We start from the raw sequence: 20288 nt of genomic DNA on the forward strand, positions 1-20288 counted from the left end.
ATTCTTTTCTGTTTCATTCTTATACTTACTAATGTTGTAACAGCTTGTTTCACCCCTACCACGTTTCAAATACTCCACGCGTTTAGTGATTTTGTATCTATATCTACAGTCCATAAGCACATCTCCACTCTTTCCTATTTTTACTTATTACTGCTTCACCAAGAACAGTCAAAATGCAGACTCTCCTGGTCTTTTTATTTCAAAATTTCACCCTGCCAACTTTATTGTATATTTAAAAAAAACAGCTCGCTAAACTTTAATGTTTTTGTGGAGAATAAGACAGTACATTTAGGGTTTGTGTGATGTAAATGTAAACACAAAATAAATGTTTAGATTTTGTTTTACTAGAAAGAAAGAAGATGGAGGAGATGCGACATGAACTGAGTTGCAAGTTCTTTTTTTATTTTGATCAGCAGATAAATACTCAAACTACAATACCAATTACTTTGTAAGATATATAATGATTTTTAAGAAAATATGGGAAGAAACATTTAAATGTCACATCTGTGAAGAGACGGACTGTTTCATCACAGCAGTGTGAAGCTTCTCTTCCTGCGAACATGATGTCGAGCTGTGGTGCAGTCCGTCTTGGTACACCCGCACTGTTCCACATACATGTATGTGTAGGGGACCGTGTCTCCATTCAGGCAGACCAGGTCAACAGTGCGATTGCTGAAGTTTATCTCCTTACAGCATGAGCAGGAATGCTCCATAGCTGCTGCTGCTTCAGAGTACCTAAAGATAGCAGGGGACAGGATTATTAATATAGTCAAAGTGTAAAATAACACTTTTTGTAACTTTCCAGGGAACCATATAACATTAAGGTTATCCTTACATGGTGTAAGTGTTGCAGGATCCTTCACAATATGGCATATCTACCTCCTGGGAGGACTGACAACCGCTGAATGTAATATGGGTTTTCATGGACATTAACTTGCATCCCTTCTCCTTCTCCACACCTTTTACAAAAAAAGATGTTGAGTTAGTTTCTTTTATTTCTATTTAATGTAAATCCATCCATCCATACTGTTCCGCTTATCCAGATGTCATAGGCTGAAAGGCAGGTACATCCTGGACAGGTCGACACTCTGTCGACGCCATCATAGGGCTAACACCGACAAACAGCAATTCACAGTTAAATTCACACCTATGTGGAATTTAGAATCAACAGTTAACCTAACTCCACTAAGTGCATGTCTTTGGACTATTGGAGGAAGACACAGTACCCGGAGAGAACCCATGCAGACATTAGGGGAACATGCAAACTACACACAGAAAGACCCTGGCTAGCTGCTGGATTCAAAACAAGTCCCTTCCTGCTGTGAGGCAACAATGTTAACCACCACGCCACTGTGCTGCCTCTGATTAAAATATTATATATCAAAATGTTATACTCACAAATTTTGCAACAGCCATTTGCTGCAGTTTGAATTGTTTCCTAACAAGGAAAATATACAACATTAACACAATTTGTTTCATTTCATTTCAGACAGATACAGTCAATCAATCAAGATTATTTTTTAAAAGCATACTTACAGGTTGACAGTTGCTCTCTTGGAAGGGTGGGCAGACAGTCTGTGAATGACTTGCTGTTAAAGTCTCACCATTCTTAACACAGGTGTAATGTTCACACTTATTCTCCGATGGTGACCAGGTTTCTCCTTGCTAGAAAGCAGTGAAATAGATGTATACACAAATCCACACAAACTTAGTAGTATTTATTTAAACACACAAATAAGCACTTATTGGGGGTTGGCTTAGATGAATTAACGCATGAAGTTACAACCAGCTTACAGTCAAAAGGTGTTTGGTTCCATTAATGTTGACAACACAGTGTTTCTGTACACACTTCCCGCAGCATTCATCTGAATCACTTTCCACATATCCATATCCCTGTGAGACACCGAGAGCGACGTTAGCTTGTGAAGCCCAATCTAGCAAGTGACACACTAAAGCAACCAAAGGAAAACAAACTGGGATGTATGGTGTAAGTGAAGATGACGGCTTTATTGTCTCTTACCAGTTCACAGTGTTCTTTGCATTGTTGAAACACACAAATTATTTTTAATAGACCAGATTTGGGGTCAATCTGATTGGCACAGGTACAATCCTGACATGCAATCACAGGAACTGAAGAACCAGGCTGACAAATAAAGAGAAAAGGTCATACATAATTATTCCATCATTAAAGGTAAAAAGGTGAGAAATGACAAGTCATCTGCTTCTTATTTACCTGATATTCAGTTTCTCTGTGTACACAAACTCTTTTAGGTTCTAGGAAAGAGTTGGACAAAGACGAGGTGAATTGCATGAAAGTACACACACACACACACACAGATAGATAGATAGATAGATAGATAGATAGATAGATAGATAGATAGATAGATAGATAGATAGATAGATAGATAGATAGATAGATAGATAGATAGATAGATAGATTCAGACTGTTTGAATGAGATTACCACATGTATGTTCTGCACAGCATTTTCCGTTAGGGACACTGACAACTGGCTTATATCCAATTGGACAATTCATATTGGTGACTGGGCAGGTGTTAGGTTGACATTCTGCAGAGATGGTGGCACAGTGAGATACTGCCAAAATCAAATAACATTCTGGAAAAATTTAAAGTGCTTTGATACTATATGTCTTACGACAAACATAGGTAGAACAGCAGGGGTCTGATGGACTGGTCTGGTTGACAAGGACAAACCCAGGAGCAGAGCAGTCTGTAGTGGCTGACGGTGGAGGGCACACCTTAGGCTTGCAAGTCACAGTCTTCGTAGATTCTTCACAGATGCAGTCCTGGCATTTGTACTCAAATCTTTCATTGAACTGAAAGAATAAACCACAACTTATATTATTTTCTCCTGTAAGGAAACAATAAAGAAAAGAATTTCTGAAAAAAAAGAAAAAAAAAAGAGGAAGAAGAAGATCACCTCACGAGGAATGCCCTCAGGATCAAGACATCCTGTTGGAAAATAAAAAAGTCACTAAAACTATATCATATACTTAGGTCAGTAGTAGTAAACTGAAAATATTACAAAAAGTAATTACCACATTTTTCAACACATATTCCAGACTCCTGGTTGAAGAGTTTCATTCCATCAGGACAAAAGCAGCCCTCAGTAGTGTAGTTCATAGTTGGTCCACTTGGACTGTAAAATAAGTTACGTTGGAACAGCAGTTAAATTCATTCAGTTAAGTTGATAGACAGTGTCACTTTTACTTATTGCCACTGTAACCATTTATATTTTGCCACATTTTGTTATTATCATAGTGCCTAGAAATGTTTTTGCATAGTTTTGCAGAAACTTACTCGTCTTGACAGGTTGGCTGTTCTGCAGGACCACAAGGCTTGTAAACTTTGCCTAATGGGCATTCACCAGCTGATGATGAAGAAAAGAACTTCATTGTTTTGTGCTTTGATTTTTATATACATGCTGGCAAAGTGTCACTTGTGATTCCAACCATTTCAAAACATTTACAAAATGATGAGGGGTTGCTTACTGCACAGTGTGGTGTGGTTCCTCCAGTAAATGCAAACTCCAGCCTGAGCACAGGCTGCAGCATAAGTCTGTAAACTTGTGCACTCCACTGTTGGATTTGAAACGTGACAGCTATCAAAAACACAACCTCTGTAGAAATTTTCTGGAGAGACAAATGGATGGCACTCTGCAAAGAGACTGTTTTAACAAAAGACACAAAAATTAATGTATTTTGTTTTAAGTGCAAACTGTTAATAGTACAGGAATAAACTTTTGGGACAGATCAGATCATGCTTACCTAGTTTTAAGTAGGTCACACATGGAGTCTGGTTTGCATGGAGCTAAGGTAGGTGGTGGTTCAGGTGCACTGGTAGGTAGTGCGGGTGGTGTTGGGCAGTTGGGCTGGTAAAGGTCTTCAACAGGCCAATAGTCAGCCATCACTGCACAGCTTTCCACCAGCTTACCTCCAGGCAACATGCAGTCATCAGCCTGATTATTGTTGCATGTTCCTGACAATAGTAATTAAACAGTTAATATTGCAGTACAACCTCAAAGTAAGGGTTAAGAAATATGGCCATTTTAGTGAACATTCTCACCACAATGTCCCTGTGTGTTTTTGCCAAAGTACTGGAATGGAAGGGTTACACTGAAGCCAGTTATTCCAAATGTAACAACCACTTTTAGACGAGGAATCTCTAAAATCAGGTTAATACCTGAATTCATGATCTTAACACCTTGTTGAGAATAAGGTAGGTTCAAACTTTCTCCATTTTTCAGTGCCTACAAAAGAATAATTGCACCATATGTAAAAATATACTATGAAATAATCTATCTTGGTTATTTTGCAGAAAAATACAATAAAATATTGGCAATCATATATGCATAAAGTTACCTCCAACTGTGCAGCTCCAATAAGATTATGATTAATGAGTGTGATGACTTGTGATACATATGATACTGTTATCGATCGTGGACAAGAAACATCTTCAGTTGGATCACAAAAGACATTGTCAATATAAATCTCCAGGTTATGTATCGGTAAGATCTCTTTCATCAAAACATAAGTACAGTTTCCTTGATAACTGTAGTAAAGTCCATCAAATGTGATGTAATGTGGATCTCCCCACCCTTCACATACACCTTAAAAGAAAGAAAAAAAATTTAATGGAGGGGAAAAAACATGAATGGAACAAATGTTTTTTACTCACAAAATAACTTACAGTCGCAAGTATAATATTGACAGCAGTAGTACTCGTCATATACCAGAACTGGTTTCTTTCCATTCGTGCAAGTTATGTTTTGAAGAGGTGGACATTCATATGGAATAATTTCTATTGTGTTGTTCTCTATGCATCTGGCCATGGTGCAGTTGCACAAATAGAAGGTCTCATTTTGCTTGAAGAAAATAGCACAAATAAAAATAGTAAAGGTACTTTAAGATGTTTTTTTGCCAAATACCTATGAGTTCATTAAGGTATAACCTATAAGTTAATTACTGGAAAAGTGAAAACAGTCAAAATCTCATTAAATACAAAGTTATTGAAATTTTTTTTTATGTGTAATGGGTCTTACTGAGACACCCCAATCAGGGCAGTCTGGTGGAGGAGTTGTAGTAGGAGGTGTGGCTGTAGATGTTGTAGTAGGAGGTGTAGCTGTGGTAGTTGGAGGTGTTGGTGTAGTTGTAGTAGGAGGAGTGGTTGTTGTTGTAGGAGGTGTAGTCGTAGTTGTAGTAGTAGGAGGTGTTGGTGTAGTTGTTGTCGGAGGAGTGGTTGTTGTTGTAGGAGGTGTAGTCGTAGTTGTTGTAGTAGGAGGTGTTGGTGTAGTTGTAGTAGTAGGAGTGGTTGTAGTTGTAGGAGGTGTAGTTGTAGTAGGAGGAGTAGTTGTAGTTGTAGGAGGTGTAGTTGTAGTTGTCGTAGTAGGAGGTGTTGTTGTAGTTGTTGTCGGAGGTGAGGTTGTAGTTGTCGTAGTAGGAGGTGTACTTGTGGTAGTTGGAGGCGTTGGTGTAGTTGTAGTAGGAGGAGTGGTTGTTGTTGTAGGAGGTGTAGTCGTAGTTGTTGTAGTAGGGGGTGTTGGTGTAGTTGCAGTAGTAGGAGTCGTTGTTGTAGTTGTAGTAGGAGGAGTGGTTGTTGTTGTAGGAGGTGTAGTCGTAGTTGTTGTAGTAGGAGGTGTTGGTGTAGTTGTAGTGGTAGGAGTGGTTGTAGTTGTAGGAGGTGTAGTTGTAGTAGGAGGAGTAGTTGTAGTTGTAGGAGGTGTAGTTGTGGTAGTTGGAGGCGTTGGTGTAGTTGTAGTAGGAGGAGTGGTTGTTGTTGTAGGAGGTGTAGTCGTAGTTGTTGTAGTAGGGGGTGTTGGTGTAGTTGTAGTAGTAGGAGTCGTTGTTGTTGTTGTAGGAGGTGTAGTCGTAGTTGTTGTAGTAGGAGGTGTTGGTGTAGTTGTAGTAGTAGGAGTGGTTGTAGTTGTAGGAGGTGTAGTTGTAGTAGGAGGAGTAGTTGTAGTTGTAGGAGGTGTGGTTGTGGTTGTTGTAGGAGGAGTGGTTGTTGTTGTAGAAGGAGTAGTTGTAGTTGTAGGAGGTGTAGTCGTAGTTGTTGTAGTAGGAGGTGTAGTTGTGGTAGTTGGAGGCGTTGGTGTAGTTGTAGTAGGAGGAGTGGTTGTAGTAGTAGGAGGTGTAGTTGTTGTAGTGGGAGGTGTAGTTGTGGTAGTCGGAGGTGTGGTTGTAGTTGTTGTAGGAGGAGTGGTTGTAGTTGTAGGAGGTGTAGTTGTCGTAGTAGGAGAAGTAGTTGTAGTTGTAGGAGGTGTGGTTGTAGTTGTAGTTGTAGGAGGTGTGGTTGTAGTTGTTGTAGTAGGAGGTGTAGTTGTGGTTGTTGTAGTAGGAGGTGTAGTTGTACTTGTTGTAGTAGGAGGTGTAGTTGTGGTAGTTGGAGGCGTTGGTGTAGTTGTAGTAGGAGGAGTGGTTGTTGTTGTAGGAGGTGTAGTCGTAGTTGTTGTAGTAGGAGGTGTTGGTGTAGTTGTAGTGGTAGGAGTGGTTGTAGTTGTAGGAGGTGTAGTTGTAGTAGGAGGAGTGGTTGTTGTTGTAGGAGGTGTAGTCGTAGTTGTTGTAGTAGGAGAAGTAGTTGTGGTTGTTGTAGGAGGAGTGGTTGTTGTTGTAGGAGGTGTTGGTGTAGTAGTTGTAGTAGGAGGTGTAGTTGTGGTAGTTGTAGTAGGAGGTGTTGGTGTAGTTGTTGTAGGAGGAGTGGTTGTTGTTGTAGGAGGTGTAGTCGTAGTTGTTGTAGTCGGAGGTGTTGGTGTAGTTGTAGTAGGAGGAGTAGTTGTAGTTGTAGTAGTAGGAGTGGTTGTAGTTGTAGGAGGTGTAGTTGTAGTAGGAGGAGTAGTTGTAGTTGTAGGAGGTGTGGTTGTGGTTGTTGTAGGAGGAGTGGTTGTTGTTGTAGAAGGAGTAGTTGTAGTTGTAGGAGGTGTAGTCGTAGTTGTTGTAGTAGGAGGTGTAGTTGTGGTAGTTGGAGGCGTTGGTGTAGTTGTAGTAGGAGGAGTGGTTGTAGTAGTAGGAGGTGTAGTTGTTGTAGTGGGAGGTGTAGTTGTGGTAGTCGGAGGTGTGGTTGTAGTTGTAGTAGGAGGAGTGGTTGTTGTAGGAGGTGTAGTCGTAGTTGTAGTAGGAGGTGTAGTCGTAGTTGTTGTAGTAGGAGGTGTAGTTGTGGTTGTCGGAGGTGTAGTTGTAGTTGTAGTGGGAGGTGTAGTTGTGGTAGTCGGAGGTGTTGATGTAGTCGTGGTACTAGGGGATGTGGTTGTTGAACATATCTTACAACAATATACCCTTATCTCATAGTCATAGCACTTTCTTGGAGGTCTGGTCTGATCCTCTACTCTACATATTAAACCAGTGTCCTGATCACAACTAACAACTTGGCCAGTTTCAGTCACAAAGTCATCAAAGGTTTTGTCCGGGTATAGTACCGCTCTACACTCAATGTCTTGAATATCTTCACATATTTGAAGACCGCTATCTGTGATGTTTTTGTATGTTTCCCAATCACTTTTGTCCGTTGGATCATCCACATCATACCAGTCTGACCACGCACATGTGGTACTTGGAATGCAAGTAGTCGATGAGATTGTGGTTGTACTTGTGGTAGTCGGAGGTGTAGGTGTAGTTGTAGTAGGAGGAGTAGTTGTAGTAGGTGTAGTCGTAGTTGTTGTAGTAGGAGGTGTACTTGTGGTAGTTGAAGGTGTGGCTGTAGTTGTACTTGTGGTTGTCGGAGGTGTAGTCGTAGTTGTTGTAGTAGGAGTGGTTGTTGTAGTTGTAGGAGGAGTAGTTGTAGTTGTAGGAGGAGTGGTTGTTGTTGTAGGAGGTGTAGTCGTAGTTGTTGTAGTAGGGGGTGTTGGTGTAGTTGTGGTAGTCGGAGGTGTTGGTGTAGTTGTTGTAGGCGGAGTGGTTGTTGTTGTAGGAGGAGTAGTTGTAGGAGGTGTAGTCGTAGTTGTTGTAGTAGGAGGTGTTGGTGTAGTTGTTGTAGGCGGAGTGGTTGTTGTTGTAGGAGGAGTAGTTGTAGTTGTAGGAGGTGTAGTCGTAGTTGTTGTAGTAGGAGGTGTTGGTGTAGTTGTGGTAGTCGGAGGAGTGGTTGTTGTTGTAGGAGGAGTAGTTGTAGAAGGTGTAGTTGTACTTGTGGTAGTCGGAGGTGTAGGTGTAGTTGTAGTAGGAGGAGTAGTTGTAGTAGGTGTAGTCGTAGTTGTTGTAGTAGGAGGTGTACTTGTGGTAGTTGAAGGTGTGGCTGTAGTTGTACTTGTGGTTGTCGGAGGTGTAGTCGTAGTTGTTGTAGGAGGAGTAGTTGTAGTTGTAGGAGGAGTAGTTGTAGTTGTAGGAGGAGTGGTTGTTGTTGTAGGAGGTGTTGGTGTAGTTGTGGTAGTCGGAGGAGTGGTTGTTGTTGTAGGAGGAGTAGTTGTAGTTGTTGTAGGAGGAGTGGTTGTAGTAGTGGTAGTGGGAGGTGTGGTTGTAGTGGAAGGTGTAGTTGTGGTAGTGGGAGGTGTGGTTGTAGTTGTTGTAGGAGGAGTGGTTGTAGTAGTAGGAGGTGTAGTTGTGGTTGTCGGAGGTGTGGTTGTAGTTGTAGTGGGAGGAGTGGTTGTAGTAGAAGGAGGTGTAGTTGTGGTTGTCGGAGGTGTGGTTGTAGTTGTAGTGGGAGGAGTGGTTGTAGTAGTAGGAGATGTAGTTGTGGTTGTAGTTGTTGTAGGAGGAGTGGTTGTAGTTGTAGGAGGTGTAGTTGTGGTTGTCGGAGGTGTGGTTGTAGTTGTAGGAGGTGTAGTTGTGGTTGTTGTAGGAGGAGTGGTTGTAGTAGTGGTAGTCGGAGGTGTGGTTGTAGTAGTAGAAGGTGTAGTTGTGGTAGTCGGAGGTGTGGTTGTAGTTGTTGTAGTAGGGGTGGTTGTAGTAGTAGGAGGTGTAGTTGTGGTTGTCGGAGGTGTGGTTGTAGTTGTTGTAGGAGGAGTGGTTGTAGTAGTAGGAGGTGTAGTTGTGGTAGTCGGAGGTGTTGATGTAGTCGTGGTACTAGGAGATGTGGTTGTTGAACATATCTTACAACAATATACCCTTATCTCATAGTCATAGCACTTTCTTGGAGGTCTGGTCTGATCCTCTACTCTACATATTAAACCAGTGTCCTGATCACAACTAACAACTTGGCCAGTTTCAGTCACAAAGTCATCAAAGGTTTTGTCCGGGTATAGTACCGCTCTACACTCAATGTCTTGAATATCTTCACATATTTGAAGACCGCTATCTGTGATGTTTTTGTATGTTTCCCAATCACTTTTGTCCGTTGGATCATCCACATCATACCAGTCTGACCACGCACATGTGGTACTTGGAATGCAAGTAGTCGATGAGATTGTGGTTGTACTTGTGGTTGTCGGGGGTGTAGGTGTAGTTGTAGTAGGAGGAGTAGTTGTAGTAGGTGTAGTCGTAGTTGTTGTAGTAGGAGGTGTGGCTGTAGTTGTACTTGTGGTTGTCGGAGGTGTAAGTGTAGTTGTAGTAGGAGGAGTAGTTGTAGTAGGTGTAGTCGTAGTTGTTGTAGTAGGATGTGTTGGTGTAGTTGTTGTAGGAGGAGTGGTTGTTGTTGTAGGAGGTGTAGTCGTAGTTGTTGTAGTAGGAGGTGTTGGTGTAGTTGTAGTAGTAGGAGTGGTTGTAGTTGTAGGAGGTGTAGTTGTGGTAGTTGGAGGTGTGGGTGTAGTTGTAGTAGGAGGAGTGGTTGTTGTTGTAGGAGGTGTAGTCGTAGTTGTTGTAGTAGGGGGTGTTGGTGTTGTTGTAGTAGTAGGAGTGGTTGTTGTTGTAGGAGGTGTAGTCGTAGTTGTTGTAGTAAAAGGTGTTGGTGTAGTTGTTGTAGGAGGAGTGGTTGTTGTTGTAGGAGGTGTAGTCGTAGTTGTTGTAGTAGGAGGTGTTGGTGTAGTTGTAGTAGTAGGAGTGGTTGTAGTTGTAGGAGGTGTAGTTGTAGTAGGTGTAGTCGTAGTTGTTGTAGTAGGTGTAGTTGTGGTAGTTGGAGGTATTGTCGTAGTTGGCTCACATACATCCACACATGTTTTGTTTTTCTCATCAAATATGGGCTTATCTTCTGGGCATACAGGGTAACAGCCTGTATAAAAGGATATCACATAATAACCTTAATTAATATTTCTGAATGGCACATTTATCTGATTCAAGGTAATACAAACTGACACGACTGAACCTCCTACCTTCCAGGGTGGGTATCGGATTCAAACATACACCTTCTGGATTCAAACAGGTCTTGTAGCATGGAGAGTGGCAAGGGTTATAGTGCCACGTGCATATAAATGGGTCGTTGTAGTAATCACAATAGACAGCTAGGAGAAAAAGATACAAATTATGCCATTTACTTAGATGATTAAAATGTTGACTAAAATATATGAAATTTCAATTTATAATGTGAATGCAGTTCAAACTCCACTCTCACATTAAAATTTAATAAGGTTATTGAAAATATTTTGGAATTTCTGTCTGATTGCACTAAAATAAAAAGATTGCAATGAGATTATTTATTTGATTTTGGAAATAAGTAACCCTGACTATAATATACACTGAGTTTAAATTGAAGTGAATGTGTTACATATGCAAGTGTTATAAACTAAAGCAAATATTGTCTGCAGTATATTTGATGTTAGATTACATAAGTAATAAGTCTTTACTTATTACAGATGCAAAATTTGTTTCCTTTCACTTTTCCACATATTATTTTTGTTGTGATTATCGTTAATCACATTTGACCTACACTCAGTATTTAAGAATGATCCCACTACAATTGCATATCCTTTTCAATAGAGCCCAACATGTTATATTACAGGATTTTTTTAAGCTAACACAAACCAAACACCGACTCTGGAACAATCACTTTGCACATCCATTTTCTTTTGCATTTAACACTTAGAAATGTGTTGTCCGGAGAGGTTTAATTAATTGTCTGACTATTGTAAAAATGAGAAAATTCCGTTTCAGATGCTTTATAAGCTTGCAAAAGCACGTGTCCACTTTGGTCCCTATTGGTTATTGAGTGTAGCTTGATACAGAAAAGATCAAGTTTATTAATTAATAATAATAAAGTAAAAAATACGAAAAATGATGGGGTATGTTTACTGAGCAGATTGATATATAGATCTCTGTAGTTGCAAACACCAGGCTCACAAGAATTTAAAGCCTCAAAAAACAAAAAACAAACTGTTACTCACGACAGATCTCTGGAGTTCTCCATGCAATGCAAACATCATGCTCATTGCAAGCCTGAGCGTAAGCTGCAACTGCTGTGCAGAAACATTCACAGTCTCCTCCAGTGTCGCAGGCACATGAGTCTTTTACGCAGTTTTCATAAAATGGAAAAGGGCTAACCTGAACAGTGGTGCAAATTTGATGATGATTTTTTTAGAGCATTGTTTTAGATTTGCGTGAATGTGAACAAGTTACAAATTCTCATTACCTTTTTGTGGCATTCTTTAAATGTTTCTCCAATTATGATGCTACACATCAATTTTGCCCACTGATGTCGACCGGGTGTTACTGCGCACGGATCAATGTTCACCTCCGCATCTGGACAAGAGCTAGACACTTTCCAGCTGTTTGCAAACTCAAGTGGATTGCTCACCACCAGCTGACCCTGAGTGGTGTAGTCATTCTGTCCATCACCATCGAAATTACCACACAGGCCACACACCTCTCCCTGTGCAAATAAACAAAAGAGTCAATCGAGCAATGTGAGATCTTAATAAATATAATTTAGTGATTTACATTTATCATAATTTCATTAATATATTAGGCTCCTAGGAATTTTCTTTCTTTTTTAGAAATGATTCTGTTAATTTTTTCAATATGAGGTATTGAAAACCACAAGTATGTGGTCAGACAAAAAAGGGTACAATAAAATAGTAAAACTTTAATGCAAGAATTTAATGTAACAGTTACTGTGACTCACGTTGTGCTTTGGTTCAAGCAGGATCCGAACAGCTGTTTTGCGATCCCACATCACTGCCATCCCAATCTCAGATTCTACAACCACATACAAGCCAACATTCCTTATCTTGTACTTGATCTCAGGTCCATGTCCCAGATCATCCTCTTCAACTCTTCCCCTTGATAGTTTAATTTCATTTCTCTGTAATGAAGGAAAGGAAATTTCTGTTGGTTCAATTGCAATGCTGAAAATATATTTACTTAGATTTACTATTGATGGCATAAGAAAGCTTTGATATTGTTTATAAGTGATCTTACCCCCAGTTGAATTCTGACTTTTTTAGAGCAGGTGGTGCCCGTAGAGCCACAAGGTACATTTTCAGTGATAACTCCAAAGCTGTTGTGCACCGTTTTATTGCCACAGTTGTTCTGTTAAAAAAAAAAAGGGAAAAAAAGGTTAAACTTTGTGTTTTTTGGGGGCTAAAGTAGACGATAACAGGAACAAGATTATGCACTTACATGTTATATATTGACTAACTGCCTTTGAATCTTTATGTAATGACTTTTGGAGACACAGTGTAGGTAATTCTTAACTGTGTCTCAAATCTTTGCACTTAGAAAAAATGATATTATTTACAATATAAGGCATTTGCTCCTTGCAATTTCACCTATGAGTTCTAAGTAAGTAATTGTATTTGGTAAACAAAATATACAGTGTGAATGGCATGTAACTGTTTTTTTTACAAAGGAAATTAGAGTTGCATAACTGACTTTACTCCTAGTTGTTCAGAGTTTATTTTTATGAGAAACTTTAGATGAGGACATGACAAGGTCAATTTAGGTGACAGCTGTGCTTTGGATGATTCTGGCATACATTATTTACCTTTACAGCAATATAGCCACACTGTCCTTGAAATGCATATGTTTTCTGATCAAATGTGGTGTAGTGACCACTTCCATAAATAATGCAAGTTCCTGGACATTTTTTCTCAGAGCATGTCCATTTTCCACTTTGGCAGGTACTAAATGTATCAAAAAAAAAAGTAAATACAGTACAATTTGAATACTGTGAGAAAAACATGTCATATATATCACATACTGTTTATTACTCTACAAGTATTAATTAGAAAATAACTAAAAAATAAAATAAGATCCTACCAGGTGTTGCACTGATTAGGTATTTGTGTCCCGGAGACATAGAGATGGCCATCATGTTTGCATGGACAGTCACTTTCTTTCACACAGAAACCTTTACCATCATCAAGGAGGCCACTGGGACACCGACAACCAGATTCACACTCTGTGGCATCCTGGGAGGATAGAAAGACCACATTGATAAAAAATAAATAAATAAATAAATAAATAAATAAATAAATAAATAAATAAATAATATTTATCAGATATTGTTTTTTCAGACTTGGAGGTGCATCAAAAACAACTCACACAATCATCATTGTCCAGATTTAAACAAGTTCGAGCACACTGCACTCCAACAACTCCTGCGCTTGCAGTGGAGCAGTTGAAGTATTCTTTTGGAGAAGGACAAGCTGTAGAAACTGTAGGAAAAAAAGTACAAATTCCTTTAATATACTATATATTGTCTTAAAAAAACTCTCTCATTGAAGAAGAAAAAAAACTGACTTGACATGCGGGTTCTCCCAGAATGGCAATGAAGAACTCCGTTGGTGCATATGCTAGAAAAAGTCACCAGAATTATAAAGATACAACACAAAAAGCCAAGTCTGTGTAAATCCATCATACTACATGTATTACGGTCCTGTTTAATCCTTAGTTTAGGATGTTTCATTTGAAATCCTGAAGTGACTCACCAGCGCTCGTTGTTGGTGCTGATGGACTTGCCTGACTTTACGTAGACTTCATTATGGTAACAGGGACACTTTGCCACTGGGACACAGATGCCATTGTCATCTAGGTAGTGACCCTCAGCGCAGGAACAGCCATCCACAGGCAAGAAATCAGAGGTGCAGCTCTGCTGCTTTAAGCTCAATGAGCTGCAAGTCAGCTGGCATCTCTGATTTTTGTAAGAGAAGGTCTGAGATGCTGGGCAGTTCTTGGTGTATTTTTCTGTTTTACAGAAAATATGCTAATGATTACCTCATAGTTCTGGACTAACTAATAAAAAAGAACACGCTCATCAAACTTCATTACTGAGCTGTTTCAGATACACTTACCGCACACATTCTCTCTCCAGTCTGTCAAGAACACTCCCTTTGATGCACAAGCTCTTGTGTAGGAGGAGAATACAGCACACAGGCAGTCCTCGCTCTTCTCACAGTTACAGCTAGCATAAGTACATCGCTGTAGAAAACAGTGAACACATTTTTATTGTATTACAGTCCCACTGTATTTAGTTAAAGAAACACAGATAGATTGTGTTGTACCTTGTAGTAAATCTCAGGATCCACTACAGAATGGCACTCTGCAAAGGTGCTATTTGGCTGTCGTAGCAAGGCGCACCAGTGATTGGCATACTTTTCTATAAGTAGATGAGTAAAAATGTCATTTCTTGCTTATATTTCTTGCTTGTTTATATATGCTGCAATTAGTGCCTGGAAAGTAAGTTTCAAGAAAATGATAGCAATTAAAGAAATAAACTTCCTTCCATCCATCCATCCATTCTCTTCCACTTATCCTTGTCAGGGTCGCGGGGTGGGTGGGAGGTAGGGTACACCCTGGACACACCGTGGACACGTTGCCAGTGTGTCACAGGGCTAACACATAGAGGATAGACAACCATTCACACTCACATCCACACCTATGACCAATTTATAGTTACTAATTAATCCAAACCCACTAAACAAATAGGTGGAGTTCAGAAAAAACATAAACGTGGACAATAAAATAAGGAATAAGAAATAAACTTGATGGACAAAAACACTTTCCAGTTTACCATTTTCCACGCTGAAAGAACAAGGGTCATCGAGTCTGTCTTCTCTGTCTTGGCATATATGGCTAGCCTTCCAGGAGTTACTGAAAGCTGCTGCACTTCCCTCCACAATGCCCTGACGAGTGTTCATGTCATCAGACAGGACCATGTTGTAGTTCCCACATAAACCTAAAAATTACAGATTCTTAATGAAGAAATTATCATGAAATGCAAATAAGAATGCTAAAGAAAAAAAGTATATGAAAATAAATTATTTTCAATGACTTGCTAGTTGGGTGGTATTCAGAGTGGGACAATCCTGAGATCATCCCTGGTCACATACAACACAATTTCTCTATTATGTTCTTTGGCTACCTTACAAAAGGTTGTAATAAGGTTGCTGGCAGTGTTTAATTAAAAAAACAACAACATATGAATCACTGAAGTCAACATAATCTGCTGTTGTTTCATTTGTTTAAGCTGCAAATGGCAAAGTTTGTTTCGAAATGCACAGATATAACCATCTTCAACAGACAGCATTCTTTAAGTCTTGCAATAAATAGTTACTTAATAAATGCATACTAGCCCTCGTGATATAATGCTTTAAGACTAATGTAAAACTTACCACGTGTCTTTTCTCTGTAGCTCTGCTCCAGGCTGACATAGACTTGCATGAGAGGCACATGTTGGATCTGAATTTGCAAACCAAAACTGGTCTGGAGGATGATGTGAAAGGACGAAGCGTGGAATATACTGATATCCCCTGTGAATGAAGAGATACACAAAAATCAGTGGTATCAGTGGCTCAGTGGCTAAGTTCTTACATCTCAGCATAAATGAAAGTAACATCTTAAATCGAAAGTTCCTTATTTTCCGACCAACCTGAGAAGTACGGCAAACTGATACTCTGCATATTCTGCTTTACTGCGCCATCAGCAGTGAATGTTAACACCTGAATAAAAACAGAATCGATCATTAAAATGTTGCAGCTGTCAGTATCTATTTAAAGCACGAGCCCGGTATTAAACTCACATTGTGTCTGTCATTGTTCAGCAGGATTTTGATGGTCTTCAGACAGGTGTCATACTCTTGGTGTGCACATGGTACCAGTTTGACCAGAATGGTAAACGCAGGGCTTGCATCATCCTGAAATACACATAATGTAAGCAAAAGAAAAAAAATGTAGCCTAATCCAATATATTTTTACTTACATGTGCCCAACACAGTATTGTCTAAAATTTGACTGTACTGTACTAAGGCTCATTTACCTTTCTTTCCACCTTTGCCAGGGTGTAGTAACAGTCTCCATGGAAGGTGAAGTCTTTCCCATCAAAGGTGGTTACATGTGAACCTTCTTCAACCGCACACGTAGAAGGTGTTGAAAGACTTTCACAAGCCCATCTACCTTCAAAACACGTGCTGAAAAAAAAAAAAACCCAAATTCATTAAGAAAACAAAATATGCAGACACATTGTTAAAAATTACATTCTGATTGCATTATGAACATTACCATTCCTCTCGCTCCTGTCTGTAAACTTCACCAGATTCATAGATTTTTCCATGCTTGCACTGGCATTCAGACTGAGCAATACACCCCCTCATGGAAATGTCATCGAACACGGTTCCTGAAATGGAAGGTTGGCATTTGAAGGTAACATCCCATGAAAAGAGAAGCTTTAACAGGTGTGTAGAAAGAAACTTATTTGACAAGCGCGCTAACCAGGAGGACAGAAGCAGCCGTCCATTTTGTGGTCCTCACAGAATGAGCTTGTGTCTTGATGCGTGCAGGTATCCACACAAGGGGATCCACTCTCTTCATAAACCATGTTGAATGGGCACTGTTTGGCTGTGAAGGAAGTGGGAATTTACGCAAAGTGTCTAAACATCAACTTGTTGAAGTTTTTCACTTGAGTGTAAAAACAGCAGATTTTTTTGTGCACTTATTTTACTTCTGACATTTGCCAAATTTCACCATATACTTGGCTCAGGTGATTTCAGTGTTTTGGTACTCTCTCTACCGCTTAATATATAAAATACAAAAAGAAAAAGAAAAAGAAAGAAAAAACAAAACTTTACCACAGAACTCAGAAGTCCTCCAGTTGGGAGGCTCCCCTCCTGCATGGGAACACTGTCGAGAGAACTCAGAGAGTGTGCTGCAGACACAAAAGTCATCTGAATGGTTGGTGCAGCCACACATGTCCTGCACACAGGCCTGAATGTAAGGCTCGGGGTCAATCAGTTTGGTACAGGAGCTCCAGGTTTCTGCATGCAGCATCTCTTCACAGGTGTTTTGCTAAACGACAGTAAACACATGCACAATTATTTAATGCAAACAAAAAAAAACATCAGATCTCTTTCGTTAAACCTGGCTAAAGTAGGTAACAAAACTCACAAACTCTTTGCATGACTCTGGCACATTCATAGCTTCCTGTGAGACATCTTCCTCTTCATATGGGTCCTCACAATCATCATTTGGACGATGGACTTTATGTATGTTGCCAAACTCAATGGGGCTGATTTTCCGACCTTTTGCATACAATTACATTAGTAGGGACACGCAATAGCCAGCATATTGAAGATTTAAAAAATTAATGAATGATGAACAGCTTTTACCATCAAGGAGGAACTCGTTGTAAACTGGAACACCGTTAAAATCTCCACAAAGTCCACAAGTGCGGTTAGTGTAATCATTATCAATTTCCACCTTAAATATGGAGTAAAGGGTTAGAAAAAGTTTTAGAAACCAGACATGACATGTTTAAGATATTAATACAGTATATATATATAATATATAATATATATAATAATAACAAAATAAAATGAAACGAATGCATCAAAGTTGCCACATTTAAGGACTTTACATGTATGCAAGGACAATAGTAACCACTGTAACTATTGTTGTAGTGAACCAGGTAATCGGCAATTCAACTCGAGGACAATGTATTTATTTAAATGCCACACAGACCAAAATATAAAAGTATGGCTAAGTATTTCTGGAGGTTGGGCTGTTAGTCATTAATAAAAGAAATGTGTTTAAAATAATGTCCTATTGGATCTGTCTATTTTAAGGATTTACCATGACTGCATCATCAAGGTTCCACATGACAATGATGCCAACTTTGGACTGGAGCTTGATGTAGACTGCATTTCTTTCCACTTGTACTCCGGCCTCGTAGTGTGGCAGTTTGACACTGAGAAGAAAGATAATATCTTTTTGACAATTATAATTCATTTATATCTATAATTAACATTATATAAGAAGCATCTCTGTAATGAATAAAGTCTTTTGCATTAGTAAATCACTCTGTGAACTTCAGCTGTGCTTTTTATGAGTGTATACAAGTGCTGAGGGGAAGTGTGCGTAATGATGAACATGGTCAATCAATCAATCAATCAATCAAAGATTAATAAGCATGTGGATATTTCTTCCTACTCCATTTCAGACTTGATGATGATTTAGTGGTTAATTCATGTCATTAGGATTGTGTGTATGTATTGTTTATATATATATATATATATATATATATATATATATATATATATATATATATATATATATATATATATATATATATATATATATATATATATATATATATATATATCTGAGATAAAAGATTATCATTGTCATCATAATTCTATCAGAGTTGCTTTTTTTTTTTTTAAACTTACGGCAGGTCGTTTACAGTGACCACATCCTTGCTGAGGTGAAATGCAAAATCGATGATGGTGACCACCACATAACTGACTGTCGGGTTTCCATTGTTTTCATTCCTCTTCATGTGCACAGAGAACTCTGGGAAGGTGTCATGGCAGTCGGAGACCAGGTTGTATTCACACATGCCAGGAAACTGGTACACATCACCATCGAACGTCTTGAAGTGCTCCCTGCCCCATGTGCTACAGATGCTGCTCACATGGTTGCGGACTGGAGAAACATTCACGTAAATAAAAGATGAATATTGGTGGAAGTATTATAAATGTTGTGTTCATATATGCATCAATGAAGAAGATACATTTATTTAAATAATTGAGGTTTAAAAGCAGACCAAAATTATTTGAGTCTTACCCAATCTGGCTTGGATCTCAGTGACATGGGCTATAGTCAAAGCAAGGAAGCACAACCCCACCGAACTCCCCCTCATTGTTGCCACTGTGGACTTGATGTTCCCTGAGTGGGTAATGTAGAGAGTGGTTCTTGACTACCTTTTATATTGAGATCAGACTTTTTTTTTCTCACAGCTTCTTCCTGTGTAAGACGTGAAGATTTATTGCTAGTCGTGGCAAACATGTGCTGGATGGCTGTCCAACACCCTTCACAAATCCCATATAACTTATTATTACATCCTTCCTCTTGATTGAACAAGTATGTTTGCACTTGAATATATCTTCATTTCAAGACAACAGAGGCAGCAATAAAATGCTCCTCTGTTCTAAATCTATTGTTTCATAAGGATCCAATAATTATAATTTATTAAAAACAGAAATGAAAAGGGGAAAATGAGACACTGGGATGTCAAATTTCTTACAAACCTGCCAAGGAAGTAAAGATCTCATGAGTGACTATGACCATGCAGGTATCACCTAACATAATATGAAATCTACGTGACATGCTTTAAGCAAAGCTTATGCCAACTTGTCTACCATCTGCTTTACATTTGATAAGATCATTGACAAACATCCTGCAATACTCGGGAGCTTGCTCATGTATTCATGTTCTACTCAAAAGCCATTAAGCAGCAGAGTTTGATTCCTTCAGCTTTATCTCTAGCAGCTCATTCTTGGGAATGTTGCAAATTCACAAACAGAAAGGAACTTTAAACCGAGGAAAGAAAAGTCTCAATTTGATCGGGGGTGTTTTACACATTACATACACAATTGACCAATGTATGTCTTTAACTAATTTTCATCAGTTTACTCATATATCCCTGTAGGGCTGCATTCTCAGCCCCCTACTGTATGCCCTATATATTTATGACTGAACACCAACCCAACCAATGTCATCGTTAAGTAGACCAATGTCACCACCGCTATTGGGCTCATCTCTGATGAGACAGCGTACAGGGCAGAGGTTGAGAATTGATAACCTGAAACTGAACTTCCCTCATACAAAAGAACTCAGATATTAGTACTTTAAGTTTGGGACCCATCAGAAGGCCCATCAGCGGCCACACTTCCTCTGCATCCAGAGGAAGAACAAACTCAACCTGAAGCTGCTACTGGCCTACTACCGCCCCTCAGTGGAGAGCGGGTTCTCCTACTGCCTGGATGTTTTCTATTCAGGGACCACGAAAAATCATTCACTGTACTTTTCCACCACTGAAGGGCATCGCCAGATCGTTCTGTCTCAGGAAAATCAGACCTATCACAGGTGACCCCTTGCACCCTGCCTGCTTGACCCGCTGTCCTCTGGTCGGCGCCTCAGGTCAATCAGGTCCCACACCTCCAAACGCATAAACTTCTTCCCCTGAGCCAGTGTCATGGTCCT

At 39.5% G+C, this 20288-nt stretch overlaps 1 protein-coding gene across 1 annotated transcript; it reads right to left on the bottom strand.

Moving 5' to 3' along the window:
• Positions 1-527: 527 nt before the first annotated feature.
• LOC146664996 (uncharacterized) lies at positions 528-18945 on the bottom strand. The gene is made up of 43 exons (XM_085412599.1): positions 18870-18945; positions 18473-18728; positions 17877-17991; positions 17414-17504; positions 17193-17326; positions 16877-17093; positions 16521-16646; positions 16311-16425; positions 16069-16219; positions 15833-15946; positions 15683-15752; positions 15426-15563; positions 14825-14989; positions 14316-14410; positions 14106-14232; positions 13743-13998; positions 13555-13607; positions 13357-13460; positions 13072-13223; positions 12797-12935; positions 12232-12342; positions 11936-12115; positions 11444-11683; positions 11199-11355; positions 10191-10319; positions 5061-10090; positions 4709-4883; positions 4381-4628; positions 4085-4268; positions 3787-3997; positions 3511-3686; positions 3320-3389; positions 3058-3158; positions 2940-2971; positions 2655-2835; positions 2463-2567; positions 2234-2274; positions 2021-2143; positions 1795-1893; positions 1537-1665; positions 1399-1438; positions 836-959; positions 528-735 (listed from the first exon to the last, which is right to left on the bottom strand). The coding sequence occupies exons 1-43, from the start codon at positions 18943-18945 to the stop codon at positions 528-530; spliced, it is 10788 nt and encodes a 3595-aa protein (XP_085268725.1).
• Between the last annotated feature and the right edge of the window lie 1343 nt (positions 18946-20288).

The sequence above is a fragment of the Rhamphochromis longiceps genome, linkage group LG7 (assembly GCF_057381845.1).
Source record: "Rhamphochromis longiceps isolate RC_006_pf linkage group LG7, R_longiceps_female_GT1.1, whole genome shotgun sequence".
Taxonomy (NCBI): domain Eukaryota; kingdom Metazoa; phylum Chordata; class Actinopteri; order Cichliformes; family Cichlidae; genus Rhamphochromis; species Rhamphochromis longiceps.